Raw genomic sequence first — 16,280 nt, 5'->3', positions numbered from 1 at the left:
TGCTCTACTGGTGAGGACATTAAGTTGAAACCACATCTAAATGGGCTGGTACTGTTGGGGTAGGTTCTTTGAAATTCTACTTCAGAACACCCTATAGTTGGACAGTCTTAGACTCCACTGATGCATGACAAATCTGTTTAAAAACCTAAAATAATCTAGAGGGGGGCTAGAAGCAGGAAAACGGCAGTGGGGAAAAACAAGAATGAAGGGAATGGAACAAAAATCAACAGAGGACAAAACAGCCACTGTGAAGGTGATTGATCCCCGTGCAGAGGAAGGGGTTATGTCTCCGGCTGAAGCCGTACAAAACCTGTGCAAAGATATGCAAAACCTGAAAACCGAGCTTAAAAAGGAATTAAAGGACTTCCGAAATGATAAACAAATCCAACTCTCCGTCTTTGAGGGTGTTAAATTTGCTTGCTATGAAAACTGGAACTCAGGCTCAAGGACGGGATGGGGCTGTGCAGATGGAGTCGAGCGTTTTTAGATTTCCCTTTCCTGAGGACGCTTATCCGAAATGGGCTTTAGTGCATGTTTATTTAGGTTTGGTGAAGTTGAGAATCAGATAACAAATCAACTTCTCTCTCCGACTCAGAGGGAAACATCACGGCTGGGAAAAAGTTCATATTAAATATTTTGGAGCAATGTAGGACATTTAGTGCAGCTGAATATATATATATGGAATGAAAGTGATGAAAACATGTTAAAAATATGAACAAAACCACCAGATATTTTAGTTTCACACCTGAAGACCGCGTGGGTTAAGGACTATCATCCGTATCCACTTCTTAGTGTGAATTAATGCAAACAGAAGCATGTCATAACTCCTCCTCTGGCTGCCTTAACTTGGAGACTGTCCCCTTCTGATGTGTGCATGTTGCTATCGACAGCCCCCCCCCTTTGCACTGTCAGTGGTGAAGAAATGCTTATAGGTCCCCACGCAGTGAGATGCCCTTCAAATGAATAGGTATAAGCTCTGAGAGACATTCGTGCTTTTAGGATTTACCGTTGGAGTGACACAATGGGCTGGATAATTTCTACAGCAGTTTTCTTGTCAGGTAAGAGAAGTTTTGTCTCTTTATAACGACTTATTATAACGAACAATTTTTGTGTCATTTTAAAAACCCAAAGATTTATTTGTATCATTTGTTCCTCAAAGTATTTGCATCAACATGTGACCAGCTCAGCTTTCTCTGAGCTAATGAAGCTCTAATTGTAATACATTAGAAATGTTTTTTGTTTACACATATTTTTTTCCAACATCTAAACCCTGCCTTTATTATGGTGCAGTGCAATTACAATTCAATTACATGTATTATACAAAAAAGAAACACTTAAATTGAGTCCGACATCTTACAACTGAGCTATAATTATTTAACCTTCTGACATTGTAATTATTGTAATGCCATCAAATAGATGTTTTCAAGATTTATGGCTATTTTTATCAAACAGGTCACACATGCAGAAGTCAAACTACAAGAATACGTTACAGATTACACAAATATTTTGAGCCACAAATTTGATGAGGATTGGAGGAAAGGAGTGCAATTCGAGTTGTTTCATTTTTGTAAAACAACTCCAAAATTTCCAAGAAAAATATAATATGTTTTGCTTCTTGGTTTCATGGTCCAAGAGTTGTGAGTGAAAAAGTGCTTCTCAAACTCTGTTTGTCTGTTAGACGCCGTTGTAATACTTTTGCTACCCGTGGTTTTATTTCACTAAATACAATAATTCAAATACAATAAATGCAACACACAATAGAAACAGAATTTCACATGTGTGTCTTTCTGAAGCCGTAAAAGCTGTTCTGTATGGTGGAAATTAGTGGATTAAGCCCTAGTGAGAAATCAAAAGTATCTCAAACTCGCTTTGTGATTAAGTTTAAAATTACTAACTAGAATACAGAAAAATCACAAGTAATACGGAAATCATCATCAGAAACCGTAAGTACAGTAAGTGCTGACCAAGCTGGTTGGGGAGAATAGGAGCTTTAATACACTTAAGAGAGGTTTGTGTTGTCCAAATCAGAAGTCCCCCCCTTGCACAATGGAATTTCCGTAGGAAACACAGACGTCAACATCCTTAACTTTCCCTTAATGTGACCAATTTAAGGGAAGGAAATTATGTTTTGACAGTAAGAAGGAAAGACACAATGTAAATCTGCTGCAAAAAAATCCAAATCTATTGGAAGTCACTGATCCGCTGTGTCATTAGGAGAAGTGTTCTACCATAATGCTATAGTGAGGAACTAGGACATAGCATGACATGTTAGTCAGTGTAAGTAGGTCTTTGCATCCTTTCTGACCATATCTAGAGAACTTTGTGTTATGGCCAAAACCAAAGAAAAGGACGACTGAATTTATGCAAAAGATAAGAAGGCAAGTGTGCCAGCAATCCTAAATGTTGGCACGGAGAGAACACAAAAAAACAAATGTCTTGTCTGTGAATTTAAATCAGGTGTTTTTTCTTCATTGTGCAGGGTTAAACGCTTTACTTTGTTTTAACATCGATCCTGTGGCTTGGAAGACCCTGACTCAACCTGCTGCAGGTTTTGGATACCAGGTGGTGCAGAGGCCATCAGAGTAAGTCCAAGCAGAAATGTTGTTCTGGAACATTGGACTCTAAACCAGCCAAATGGCAGCTGGTAGTATTTCTGCCACATGATCATCTCACACTAGTCGCTCATTTTCACGTGGACAGAGTTGTGTGATTCATGTATCTCTTTTGCTTTTTCACATGTCCGTATGCTTTTATTTCCTCAGTTTGCTGGTCAGTGCTCCTCTTGCACAGTATTCACCAACAGGAAGAGGACTGATATATAAGTGTTCCACCGAAACATGCACGCAACTATCGGTTCCTGGTGAGTAACTTCCCATTACATAAAGCTTCACCAACTACCAGATCACAGACGTGTTTTACTAGTAAGAGCTGAAGGTTTGTAGTCTTTGTAGAACTGTTGTTGTGGCGCTAACACAAAGGGTCCAGAATGACTGATGGACTTTTTCTACACAGTGGCTGAGTTTGCAGTGAACATGTCTCTGGGTTTGACGATGGCAAATGATCCCTCCACACAAAGAACTTTGGTGAGCTGAGAGACTGCAAATGTTGATGATTCATTCTTTTGAACTTTTCTTGCACTGAAAAAACTCCATCAATGCGTTACATTTCATGTACACAGCAAAATATTGTTCATTAATCAGGACTTGTTCTTATGCTACTTTCAGGCATGTGGTCAAACCATCCCAAAGGACTGCAAAAGTATCACCATGTACAGTGGAACCTGCTGGCAGATAGACGCTTCTGATCGAGTTACAGGTCCTGTACCTTCTTCTAATGGCGGTAAATATGGAAAATAAATACACACACAAAACCTACATCCTTTACACATTCAACACAACGTGCATATGATACCATATGATTGCATTGGTGCATTTCGAGGTCTTTCTTGGTTGATGTACACTGACACAATCAGATATTAAGATATTATCAGCATGCTGTGAAACTATAAGTAAATGAATGATGTAGCAACTTCTTTTCTCCTTTAGGTGTCTGCAGAAAGAACAACAGTAATAAATGCATGTGAAATGTGTGGATGGTCTAAACACTAAAGTAATCATGAAAGGAAATAAATCAGGATGAATGAACTTGGAATAAATAGCAAACCAAATAATCTATTATTTATTTACGTATGCAAATTTGGAAGCAAAACAGTGAAACGAAGAGAAAAAAATGGTTAAAGATAGAATTTATTAAACACATCTTTCTTCACTGAAATCATCCTAAAAAAAACTTTGTCATCAAACTCTCTGCAAAAATAAAGGGGAAGTTAAGTGTTGTTACATTTCTGCCGTCCTGGGCTGAACCGTCTCTCTGTTAAATGCTCGAGTTTATCCTCAGATCACCACAGACTGAGGAGACTTTAGTCTGTTTGTGTAGGCTGATGATGTGTTGGAGACACATTTAGAGGGACTGAAGTTTGGCTGAAAACTAAAAACTAAACTTAAACTTAAAAGAAACACGTCTAAAGATGTATACGCCTCTGGTGGGTTCTCAGTTATTTTGATCTGTGAATTGCATATAGAATAATTTTTAGCACACTACACATATCACAATAAAAAATTTCTAAAGGATTTTTTTTTTTTTTTAACCACCTTGAAATCTCTCTGACAGAGTGCGGATCAGCAGACATTGTATTTCTGTTGGACGGCTCCGGCAGCGTAAATAATCAGGATTTTGAAACAATGAAGACTTTTGTAAAGAATCTGGTCCGCTCACTCCTGCAAGCAGACATAAAGGTATATCTGTGTTTTCACTTCCAGTGTGCAGAGCACAGGCTCTGAGCTTATTCATGGTGGTTTCTACTAAAGTTAACAACCCCAATTATAGAGTTGACTGTTAAATTAACTGATGGCTGAATGTCTTTCTTGTTTTTGCAGTTTGCCATCGTTCAATTCTCCAGTTCTCCCAAAATCCATTTTTTCTTCAGTGATAATCTGATCTCTGGAACTGCATCATGGGAAAGAAAAGTTGGTGAGATTCGACAACTCTGGGGATTCACTCACACAGCTAAAGCCATCAAATCTGTGGTGTAAGTGTCTTCATCATGTTGACTTTTATCTGCAAGGAAGTGGTTAAGAATTTGTTGAAGTTAAATCAAATCAATAGAAATTATTTAATATAATTTTATTGTGAATTTTAAATCAGGCATGTGTTGAAGGTTTTATGCAATGTGACCTGGCTGTTTCACAAGCATTTAGCTTTGTGTATTAAAGTGGAGCCCTCGACCTAATTTCAGCTTCCCTTTTCTGAAAATTCATGTGAGATACTTGTAATTTTTTTATTGGCAAATTCTGGCAACAAACTAAATGGGGACATAAAAACTGCACAACTTGTTTAGCTGTCAAAACATCTGCAGTGTAACTTTAAAATTGCTTCTGTTAACTAATGGTAACACTTACTTTCCCCAGTGGGACAAATAACAGTCCAAAGTTTAGGTACAATGCTTAATGTAAATGTTTATTGTGTTAATTTCGATAATAAATTAAAAGTATTGTAGAGCCAACTTAACTATGTCCCTGATCATGTTTATTGATTCATAGTAGTTGATTTTTTACATTGCAAAAGGTGTATAGAAATGGCCTCTTTCTTTTTACAGCAATGACGTCTTCACACCAACAAAAGGTTCCAGGCCAAATGTGAACAAAGTGTTGATAGTCATCACCGATGGAGAATCTAACGACCGCATCATTTTGCCAAGTGCAACAAGTTTAGCTGACAACAAAAAGATTGTTCGATTTGCTATTGGAGTAAGTTCACATATTTTAAATTAGTGAATTTAAGCAGCTGATGAACTTGGAGCACATCCTCAGACTCTTGTTTTCAACATTCTTAGGTGGGGGGGGCATTCAGCAGTGATCAGGCAAAAAAGGAACTGGAAACCATTGCATCTACCAAAGAAAACGTGTTTCAAGTGGAGAGTTTCGACGCACTTGAACAAATAAGACAGACTCTGCAGGCCAAACTCTTCTCTATTGAAGGTATAGTTATATTTAATTAAACTTTTTTTTATTGTGATATCCGAACCTTTGCCCCTGATCATAGTTAGATTCATTAATGTGTATATATATTTATGTTGCTGTTACAGGATTACAAACAAGCGGAAAATTACTGAAATTCGAAATGTTTCAAGAAGAATTCAGCGCACCTTACGTTGCTGAGGTAAAAAAAAATCCACTAGAAATGTCCAGGGGTTTCAAGAAGCGGGTTTAGTGGAAACTCCCGAGTCTGAAGACTAAAGTGATTTGTCCAACATGGCATGTCCTTCTTTGGACGGTTCTGTTGATGAAGAAGCGGTTTTACTTTGCAGGGTGTTAAACGTCGGGAGGGAATAATTAGAAATATTGTCATTTCCAGATAACTACTTCTTTAAACGGTATCGTTTTTCTTCCCAGTCCATCAAATATGTCCATAACCTCACCACTTATCCTCATATAACTAACGTCACTCATCGTGGACATGCTCTCACATCCGAGCACATTCTTTGTGTAGTATTACGTTTTGTTGCAAAGGGCAGTTTCCTTTACAACATCGGTGATGGAGAATATTAGTAAAGCTGCTCTGTGCAGAGCTGTGAGAAAAGTGTGAAACGTCTTTTAAACGTGTTTGTTCCCTGGACACAAACCAGTGAGAGCCATTAAAGAGGAGTTCCACCGGATGCACCTGAATAAAATACATAATACGTTCCATACCATTGTACCAGTTGATTAAATACGAGCATGCTGTGTATAGTGTGTAGTGCATTCTGACAGTGTAAAACATCTAATTTCCCCACTGGGAATTAGTAAAACTTTTATTAACTGACAACACTATGTTGGAGCATCAGTTTTCTCCCACCTTTCTCTGTCTTTTGCTGCAGTAACGTGTTGCTTTGTTTCAAATTACTGTTTATACTCCCGTACGCTTGCATTCATATTTCCAGCTCAATAGGGGTGACGTATGCCGACCGATTGTTTGTGGTCATTGCCATGGTAACTCGTTGTATCATGGCTCCATTTATGCTGCCTTCAGTGCACTTGCTCAACTCGGAGTCAACCTTTTCCGAGTTCGAAAACAGCTGACTCCAAACAGCTGATCTGAAACCCAACTCGGGGTAAATCAACTCAGAGCTTAGGGTTTGACTCAGAGTTTGTTGAACCTTCAACTTGAAATGGAACCCTGGACTTCACCCAGTTCAGACTTTTACTGTGTTTATCTTTATCTCGACTGAAAAACAAAGGCGAGCCTGGACTAGGTCCAACAAACATGGTAAGACTTGACGGTGGACTCTGGTACGCGCTGGTTCTCTGACATGGGACAAGACGAACTGGCACAGGACAAAGGGAGACAACATACACACACAGGGTTAGGGCACAGGAGGAAGCAATCAGGGCCAAGGCGCACAATCGGACCGGCACACAGGGGGAAGGAGCAGGTAGCCTGAAACGAGAGAAAGGTTCCTTTTCAAAATAAAACAGGAAATCACGAGAACACATAGACACGAGACAACTTGATTAACACAGTTTCCTGGACATGACAATATCTTTCATTTTTAAGGGAAATCGGATGGCTATTGTTGGTGCTAATGAGTGGAAGGGAGGCGTCGTCCAATACTTGTCAACAGGCCTCCAGACAGGCTCCTATGAGGCTGTTATAGAGACTGACAGTTATCTGGGTAAGAATACTAAACACCATTTGCATGCACTGCTTATGCTCTCTCTTCTTTTCTCTTTGCAATTACCTTATTTAAGTTATAAGTTATTTATCATAATATAGAAAGCATACAAATTTGTGTATTTATGTGAAATGAGAAAAAAGGAGGCAAAGTCAGAAGTGTGGTTTAACAAATGTGAAGAATAGAAAGACTTCTCAGCCTTAATACTCTTTGTAAAGTGAACTCCTTGGGTAAGTTGAAAAAATGTATGCTGCAGAAAGACGACATACCTTATTTCTTAAAATCTGCTAAAAAGATGGACAGTTGGCTCACATCTGATGCTCTTTGATTCCAGGGTACTCCATGGCAGTTGCTAAAACGAGGTCTGGCACGTTAACAATTATTGGAGCTCCAAGATATCAACACAGAGGAGCTGTGATGGTAGTTCACCAAAACGTCCTCAAAAAAAGGATTGATCCCTTTGACTGGCTGGTGGGACCTTTCAATAAAGAGGGGCTGAAAGTCCAGAAAGACAATGTGAAACTTATGTTTTATTAACATGTTTCCGCTCTTTTTATTGATAATTTGTTCCTTTCACAGTTTCAGAGTGGTGAATATTTCGGGGCTGTTGTTTGTGCGATGGACCTGGATCTCGACAGCTTCACTGACTTAATCCTCATATCTGCCCCAATGTTCATGGACTCTCATGGAGAGGGAAAGGTTTATATTTGCAGCTTGACTGGTTCGGTAAATTAGTATTTTATATTTTATCTGGAGCATTAAGATCCATTGTTTTTACTAACAACCATGCAAACGTTGACTCTCGTCTGTATGTCTTCACCAGGATGTGGAGTGTCGCTTAGACTCTCCATCAGTACTGAGAGGGGACGTCTCTGGCAAAGGAAGGTTCGGGTCTTCTCTCGCTGTACTTCCTGATCTCAACACCGACGGTCTCAGTGACTTGGCAGTTGGAGCGCCTTTGGAGAACAACGGTCAAGGCAGCATCTACATATTCCATGGAGAAGGAGGAGTAGGAGGAATCAGTTCTTCTTACTCACAGGTGAGTGAGGTCCAGCATGCATAGTTCCATGTTTGCCGTGTTGTTCAAACTTTAATAATACAAATATTCCTGTTTACACAGAGAATTGCAGCATCTGAAGTCCAGTCACCATTGAGGTTCTTCGGCCTGTCCATCAGTCAGTCGTCTTTTGACCACAGTGGTGACGGGCTGCCTGACTTAGCGATCGGTTCAAAGGGTGCAGTTGTCTTACTGAGGTGAATCCATTCAAAATTCTTCTGTCTACATACTGCATCACACTTTACCTCTTTAACGTGTGCAGACCAGTCATTCAGCCTCTTTGAGCAGCTAAGAACCGGTTTGGTTGTCTGTGGCGTTAGCCTCCTGATCACAAAGCCAATGATTATCCTCACGTGTTTTCACGCTCTGTCTATTTCCAGATCAAAGCCAATAGTTATGGTGGAAGCTACAGTGTCGTTCAGCCCAAATCGAATCCCAACTCAAAACTCAAACTGCTCAAAACCTCTGGAGAGCACAGCAGAAATCTGCTTTACCATGACCAGGCACTCCAAAGTAGACAAAGGTACCCGATGCTCCACTGTCATTTAAATACTTTAAGAGTAATCTCTTAATCACAAACCAATCTGTTCCAGTTACAGCAAAGATTAGCTACAATCTAACACTGGACGCCACTCGCAAAGTCCCAAACAACCGGGCCTACTTTAGCGAGATACAACGAGAGACAAAAGGGACAGTTGATATTGACTTAATTCGGCCTGTATGCAACACGGTGAAGTTCTTTGTTCAGGTGAGTTGATGGACAGGCACAACTTTAAAAATCACAGTTTCTGTTGTGTTGACAAATCAAATGTTTGATGCTGATGTTGCGTTAATTTTTCCAACCTTCACTATTTCTGAAAACACATGTTACAATAGCGCCCTAACTTCTTCTTGCAGGCTTGTCCAGAAGATGCTCTAAACGCTCTTTCAAATGAACTCATGTTCAGCTTTGAAGGTTTACCTAACCCCCCAAATCCAAGTGCTAGTCTCGCCCTGCAGGCGCAGAAAACAACTGTACATCCTGTAAGTACACTCTAGATTAAAGTTTTAGCAGAAAATATCTTAATAAAGTTCAGAATAATAGTTTTCCTTGTGTCAGTTCTCACACAATTAACTATTTGCAATCTAGCTACCAAATGGAGAGCTAACAGTTGTCGGTAACGGAGAGCACTGCATTAGTCTTCTACATTTTTATTTCATTTATTTGTACGAGTAACCATTCAGACAAACTGTCTACTCTTTGTGAACCAAGATGCTTTACTTCAAACTGTTTTCCACAGTTGGGGTTCGAGATCAATTGCGGCGACGACAATAAATGTGTTGATGACCGCCAGCCTGTATTTTGAGAGGCTTTTATTTTGGGATGGAACATAATGTCCTGGTGTAATGTCCTGGTTATCCCTAAGTGACACCCTGGTGATGTGTACTCTCTGCCTGAAGTGGAATGGTCATGAAAGAATTGATTGTTTCCTTTTAAATCTAATCTGAAAATGACAAAATGTAGTCCGGGGATTGAGATATTGAAGGAAATTGGCTCCTGTATGGTATTCTGAGAAGCTTTCATTTTTAATGGTACATCAGAAGCTCCTGGTTATATGTTGACATAAAAGGCCAAAGACCATGATAATGTCAAAGATAAAGTTTGCAAAGCGGCATTCCTGGCGTCGCTCTACACGGTTAACGACCACTGACTTGCGAACGCTTCGTCCGACAGCCGCAGGGTTCCTCGGCCAGTGCCCCGACGTGCAAGGACTAGCGAGGACCCGTCCAATGCTGCTCGCAGCTTTCATTTTAAAATGTATTCATTATGCATGTTTTAATATAACTGTTTATTTTGTTCCTCAGGCTCGATTCTTAAGGAGTAAATACAAGGACAAAGAATATAGTCTGATAACAGCTGACGTTTCAACATCTACAGCACTGCCTGCATCAACTCTGATTGCTTTATCTGTTTCACTAGTCTCTGTTCTAGCATTTTCATAATATTTTCTCATTGTCAATAATCGACTCAAGTAGAAAACTCAAGCCTGTTTGAAATCACTGACCAAGGGGTTGGGACTGAGACGAGGGGTAACAAGAGGATATCTTGGTTATGAAGTAGTACCCAGTGATTGCTGTAGAGTCTAACTTCTTCTGCTCCCTACAAATTGTTATTCAAATTAAAGTCAGAGCGGGGTTCAATAACTTGTTGTGAAAATGCCAATGCACTTTTCCATGTTGATAAGAGCATTATAATGGAAATATGAATAAAGGAAGGGACATTTAGAATAGATAAAAAATGTGTTACGTGCGATTAATGTTGAGGTAACCAGGACATAAATGCAACTAATTGTGATTAAATATTTTAATCGTTTGACAGCACTAATGTATATATATTTCCCAATTAAAATACATTCCTCTATATTTAGTATGCATAGAGATTTTGTCTGAAAAATTACATAAAACTAGAGTGTATTTTTCTCTATATTTTTTTTAATTTGTTGATAAAAAACAAATAACACATTGTATGTTAAAATGAGACTTTTCTGCTTAAACATTTGCAAGCTATGCATGTTTGTTATATTTGTTTTTAAATGTAAAAATTGATATACTGCATTTCAAATTCATACATCGCAGTAAGTCACAGAGTTTATGCTTCATCGTTATTTATTATACATCATAATCACATTCATCACAGGATTTAGAAAACATTATAGGAGTTGTCCTTCATTCGATTCAGTAAAACACATTTCCCTCTTTAATTTATTCATATTCAATAAAATCAGTTTATACAAATATAGACTTGGAAGGGCATGACAACTGACCTGAACATTGTAATTGCATTTAAGAGAGTTTAGGACAGCAATAACCTTAAAACGCTTAAAGTCCTAAAGTCCCGATAAGAGAAACACTGAGGCCACGGGCACAGCGTAAGACAGCAAAAGCAAAGGTGAGAAACCTTCTGCATTCCCTGTTGCTGCCGTTAAATCCACCGTTGCTGCTGTTAAATTCCCTGTTGCTGCCGCTGCAGGAGACGGGATGTCGCCAACCGTCTCCCTTAGGAAGGACCCAAATCTTGAAGTTTTGGCAAAGACCTGAACATCAGCGCGGACAGATTTCTTTCCAGTTATCGTTACGACTGCCACCTGAAACCAGGATGAGTCGGACTTGCACAGCAGAGGGCTGCCCTGATCCTCCTGCAAATATAAAAATTTATGATTTATCATCAGTGAGGTCATGGCACTCCTAATGAGAAGACCTGTACATTGGGGAAAAGGCCAAATCATTTTAGAAATACTACATGAAGGAACATCTTTACCTCTTGAAGGTTGATTGTAAAAGTGCAAATGTTTTCTAAATCTGAAACATTTCCACAATTTGCCACCTGAGTTTCGAGATCTCGAAGGATGGAGCTAACTATATCTGCAGCAAAAAAAAAAAAATATATATATATTATTAGATGAGAGGAATCATGCCATTGAAGGTATCAACAAATTTAAAATCTTGATAAACTCTTACCTGTGCTCTTCTCCCAGCCTGCCACCCAGCATTGACTTCCAATGGGGAAGGTCCTGGAAGCGGCAACATCTATACACACAGGCTGGATATTATTTGTGTAGCTCAATGAATCGATGAGCTGCAACAGACCAATATTAGAACCAGCCAGTTTGCTCACGGTGATGTTCACAATGCCAAGGGAAATCGCAAACTCTCCAGGAAGGTTCACAGGACTCCTGCCAAGAAACGCTCTCCACTCACTGGCGTTTGGATTGGAGCTAAAATGGAGGGGAAAAAAGGACATATATGCTTAAATAAATGTTATAATGAATATTTAATTGTAAAAAAGCAACTATTTGCGCTTACGTAGAGAAGCACTGTGCAGACGTGAGAACAAATGTTCTTGTGATTAAAGTTCCTCCACAAGTGTAGACCCCATTTTTATGGAGACGAACCATCCAAGGCCAGGTCCCCCCAGGTACGACACCACTGTCCCCTACGGCGCGACTGTTCAATGGAGCTGTGCCACACACTGGTGCTGTGAAAGAAAGATCAATGTCAGTGATTGTTAGAGGTAAGGATTCAAATAGTTTAAGAATGTGAATAAAGCATTTTTTCAGGACACCCACTAGAAGGATTAGTAACAATATGGACAGTAGTACTTGGTCTTGTAACTGTGGTTGTGGTTGTTGAAGGAGCTGGTGGAGCAGGACAGGTGTGTGAGCGTCAGAAAATAATCACAGCACTTATTGAAAGCGTGCCACCAGATTTATTAATGAGTTATATAAACAACAACTGGCTGACGGTAACAAAGTAAAATATGCAAACTGTTAATATACCTACATGTTAAACTTGATGCTGTGGATGCTTGATCTGTTGTTGTGTTTGTTCCTGCAGTACCACTAGTGCTAGTGGTGGTATTAGCAGGTGTAACAGGAGGTGGCAGACCAGGACAGGTGTAGCTGCTGTCAGCATCCAGCCCACTGGAGGTGAACTGGACAAAGCCCGGCTTATCAGAGCTGATGTGGGAGTCGATCCAGGACTGGTACCTGGACACTCTGGAGTAGACTCCCAGCAGATTGGGCCGAGCGCAGCCGGTACCAAAACTAACAATTCCGGACTGGACCCAGACGGAGCCCTTCTTGTTCACCATTGGACCTCCTGAGTCGCCCTGTGGAGATGCAGAGGTGACTTCAGAAAATCCTAAACACATTCACCAACAAGTGACGGATTCAATGAAGCAGCGAACCTGACAAGAGTCTTTGCCTCCTGCCAGAACACCAGCACAGATCATGTTGTCTGTGACAGTACCAACGTCATTGAGACAGTTGCACTGTCGGTTTCCCACAACCGGCACCTGCACTTGTTGAAGAGCTTCAGGGACCGGCAACAGCACTGTGAGACCAACAAGAGGAGAGGCAACTCACGCATAAAACCTTCTGTTTAGAGACATTTGAATGAATAACTACTAGTCAGCAACTAGCAGACTGACCTCCCTCCTGGACTGCGCCCCATCCAGTGACCCAGCTACCAGTACCGGTGTTAAACACACTGTCACTGGCTGCCAGACAGACAGGTCTGATGTAGTCTGTGAATTGGACTGGTGAGGAGAGTCTGAGCAGAGCAATGTCGTTGTTGCTGGTGCTACGGTTATATTGAGGATGCAAAATGATACTGGCCACAGTTCTGGACACTCCATTTGGGTTTATGCCCTGCAGGTTCTGACGCCCAAGAGAAACCTGCCATCCAGATGTACTGACACTGGAGTACAAATAACAGAAATGGGATGGTTAGGGGAAATTGACTTTAACTCCATCACAAAATACAAAAACTGAAAGTTGTTTCCTGCAGAAGGTCAAGGTGACCCACCTGGAGAAGCAGTGAACAGCAGACATCACCCACTCTTTGTTGATAAGGGAACCACCACAAACATGGCCGCCATTTTGCTGCAGGCTGACCTGCCAGGGCCACTTTCCAACTGGAGCGACTTGACCTCCAACTATCCTGTTAATCAGGGGAGTCGTGCCACACACTGGAAAACCAGATGTAAAATCAGACTAAATTAATAACCCTAACCCTACTTAAAAGGACCATTGGACCTCCTTAATTGATTTCAATTAACTAAAATACCTTTTTACCATTGTGTAGCTAGCAAGGAAATGTCCCTCCTGAGCTACTGTAGGTTCAGGCAGGCTTTAGTACCTCCTACTTCCTGGTTCACCCATGAAACAGGGTATACAATCCTCACATTAAAGAGCTGCTGTCCTCATGCCTGTCCTTTGTCGGACGCCGGCTCAACAATCCATTCAGCTGGTATGTTCTTTTTTCCTCAGCTTTAAGGAGAACGAATTGGCCATTAGTTCATCCTTCGGGTTTGTGCCCCAGATCCAGCTCCTCGGGGAGGCCCGAACCAGGTGGAAGAAAAAACAGTCCTGGCTGGGATTTGTTTTGCCACATTTTGTTCTTGTATCGGGTTTCTTTTTTTTGGTAGTAGTATTTAGTTAGACTACTTTTTTGTTGGCGTTTCCTGTCTTTTAAGTTTATTGTGATAAGCAGGCCTCTCACCTGCTCATCACATTGTTAATTGTGTCTAAAGGAATTTTCTCAGTCATTGTGTGCTTTTTATTTTGATTGATATCTTTTGGTATGAAAAGCACCGGAGTTAAAGTCCACTTAAGCTTAACTGGTAAATATACTTTGAAATCTCTCTGAAATGCAGATACAATATGTAATGCAGATATTAATTGGATCTCGTAATGTTACCAACTTACCATCAAGCTGAGCATGTGATTCTGGAAAAGGGACATCACAATTTGGTTAACATCAACATTTTGAAGTATATTTTGCAGGCAAAAGCTACAAAAGAATAGAAACGGCAAATAAATAAAAATGTTTTTTAATACATCTCCGTTATTTTCAGTAGGGTACTAATGCTTCGTACATCCTCAAGAATATATATTTGGTTAACAGGTTATGAAAAATCCCATTGCCTGTTCTTGAGGGAAGGTTTGTTTTTAATCAAACATGAGTCAGTAAAGTGATTAGCAAAAGGTTTCAGGTTGCTCACATTCTTTTAAGTTAGTGTGTGGACTTTGAAGGAACAGCATTAGAATTTATCATTGGTTTCCACAAAGTCATTATGTTCATCTATTTATTCCTACATTAAAATGCAATTGAAACCATAAAAATGTGAGGTATATTTTGACTTATTGGCCTACCCTTGCATTTCATTTTCCTTCCTTGCAGCTCAACAAAGGTGTTTGTTTGATTTTAGTGTGACTCACCTGCCCATAAAAAGCTGGTCACCATCAAGACACAGATCCACTTCTTCAAAGACATTTTGTGATCACTGCACTGTTCTGATTTGTCAGCCTTTAAAGCCGTTAACCGGTCACCTGCCATGAGGCCCCTCCCCTGAGGCACTCCCCATGACTTTTAAGAATTGTTTAGTTCCTTCTATCCTTTTGCTTTATTTTATGTGTAAGACTACATGGATCCAGTAATGTAATGTCAGGTCTACACAGCTTGCAATGTGCTGTCCTAATTTCTCTGAGAATTAAAGCTCCGATGGAGAAAATTCACTAAACAATTTACAACCAGGTAAAACAAACACGATCTAAAACAAATTTGACACTTCTGTAACTGCAGCCGAGAAACCGCCAGCACTGGAACATGTGACGAGGTAGACGTGACACTTCAGAAACCAATGACCCTGTTAGTATGTCACTGTCTAACAGACCGGCTCTCAGGTCATTCATCGAAGGGACGGACAGTAAAATGGTTGATTTGTGGTAGATAATCAACATATTTTTCAGTTCCAACCTTCCTCAAAGGAAACAAAGTTCCTTTTGTGCAAACAAGATCAATCCTCCTTATCATGAAGCCAACCAAATCTCAACAATCGCCCCCCTGTACATGTGGCTCCCTCCTGTGGTTTGACTGTGTAATTGCCAAATGTATTTACAAACGTGTATCACAAGTACACATTCTTCTACAAAGCGTTTGATTTAAATCTTGTCCCCTGTTTCTCCTGCAATGAAAAAAAGAAAAACTGACAGAACTTACTTGGAGTGGTGCCACACAATGGGAAAACAGATGAGTAGGGAAATCAGACAAAAATGAATCTTAAAACTACTTAAAAGGCCAATCGGACCTCCTTAATTGATTAAAATGGTAATTAATTTAATCTTAAAATAATTGATTAAAAAAATGGTTGATATGGTTGACTTAATGAATAACAGACATAAAGGACGGCACTGTAATCTGATGACGTTATTGACAGACTGACCCAGGCCCATCTGCAGAGTGTAAAATAGGAGGCCAAGCACACTGTTGGGCTGATTCAGGAGGCTATCTTTGGCCACAAAGAACTGGACCAAGCCGAAACCTCGTCCCCATCTGCAGAAGAGAGAAACACCTCTAAATGAATCACTAGAACGAGTTACATCTGACAAAAAATAATCTAGCATGCAGATCATTTATCAGAACATGTCAAAACCAGTAATGTGGACTCGATATTCTCACAATGTAGAAACC

The 16,280-nt window shown here is 40.1% G+C and overlaps 2 protein-coding genes across 5 annotated transcripts; one reads left to right on the top strand and one right to left on the bottom strand.

The window, feature by feature from the left end:
• Window positions 1-906: 906 nt before the first annotated feature.
• Window positions 907-10,701, top strand: LOC134107892 (integrin alpha-X-like). Of its 3 annotated transcripts, none has more exons than XM_062560177.1 (19): window positions 907-1,058; window positions 2,480-2,582; window positions 2,763-2,860; window positions 3,013-3,083; window positions 3,225-3,339; window positions 4,171-4,295; window positions 4,437-4,588; window positions 5,156-5,306; window positions 5,393-5,537; window positions 5,645-5,718; window positions 7,093-7,210; window positions 7,545-7,630; window positions 7,790-7,936; window positions 8,034-8,249; window positions 8,331-8,464; window positions 8,648-8,790; window positions 8,861-9,015; window positions 9,165-9,290; window positions 10,113-10,701. In XM_062560177.1, the coding sequence occupies exons 1-19, from the start codon at window positions 1,022-1,024 to the stop codon at window positions 10,248-10,250; spliced, it is 2,334 nt and encodes a 777-aa protein (XP_062416161.1). In that variant the 5' UTR covers window positions 907-1,021; the 3' UTR covers window positions 10,251-10,701. The 3 variants fall into 3 exon arrangements, with proteins under 3 accessions (XP_062416161.1, XP_062416160.1, XP_062416162.1); XM_062560176.1 differs by having other exon boundaries at window positions 7,545-7,681; XM_062560178.1 differs by lacking the exon at window positions 10,113-10,701 and adding an exon at window positions 9,548-9,628 and having other exon boundaries at window positions 7,545-7,681.
• Window positions 10,702-10,833: 132 nt separating this feature from the next.
• On the bottom strand, window positions 10,834-16,142 carry LOC119212615 (transmembrane protease serine 9-like). Of its 2 annotated transcripts, XM_037463242.2 has the most exons (12): window positions 16,033-16,142; window positions 15,029-15,774; window positions 14,516-14,536; window positions 13,614-13,776; window positions 13,237-13,505; window positions 12,994-13,139; window positions 12,588-12,915; window positions 12,374-12,442; window positions 12,111-12,282; window positions 11,766-12,022; window positions 11,566-11,669; window positions 10,834-11,443 (listed from the first exon to the last, which is right to left on the bottom strand). In XM_037463242.2, exons 2-12 carry the CDS (start codon window positions 15,144-15,146, stop codon window positions 11,135-11,137), a joined length of 1,956 nt encoding a protein of 651 aa, XP_037319139.2. In that variant the 5' UTR covers window positions 15,147-15,774; window positions 16,033-16,142; the 3' UTR covers window positions 10,834-11,134. The 2 variants fall into 2 exon arrangements, with proteins under 2 accessions (XP_037319139.2, XP_037319140.2); XM_037463243.2 differs by lacking the exon at window positions 12,374-12,442 and having other exon boundaries at window positions 15,029-16,142.
• Between the last annotated feature and the right edge of the window lie 138 nt (window positions 16,143-16,280).

This window comes from Pungitius pungitius, chromosome 21 (assembly GCF_949316345.1).
Source record: "Pungitius pungitius chromosome 21, fPunPun2.1, whole genome shotgun sequence".
NCBI lineage: Eukaryota > Metazoa > Chordata > Actinopteri > Perciformes > Gasterosteidae > Pungitius > Pungitius pungitius.
This window is presented reverse-complemented; position numbering and strand designations above follow the sequence as displayed.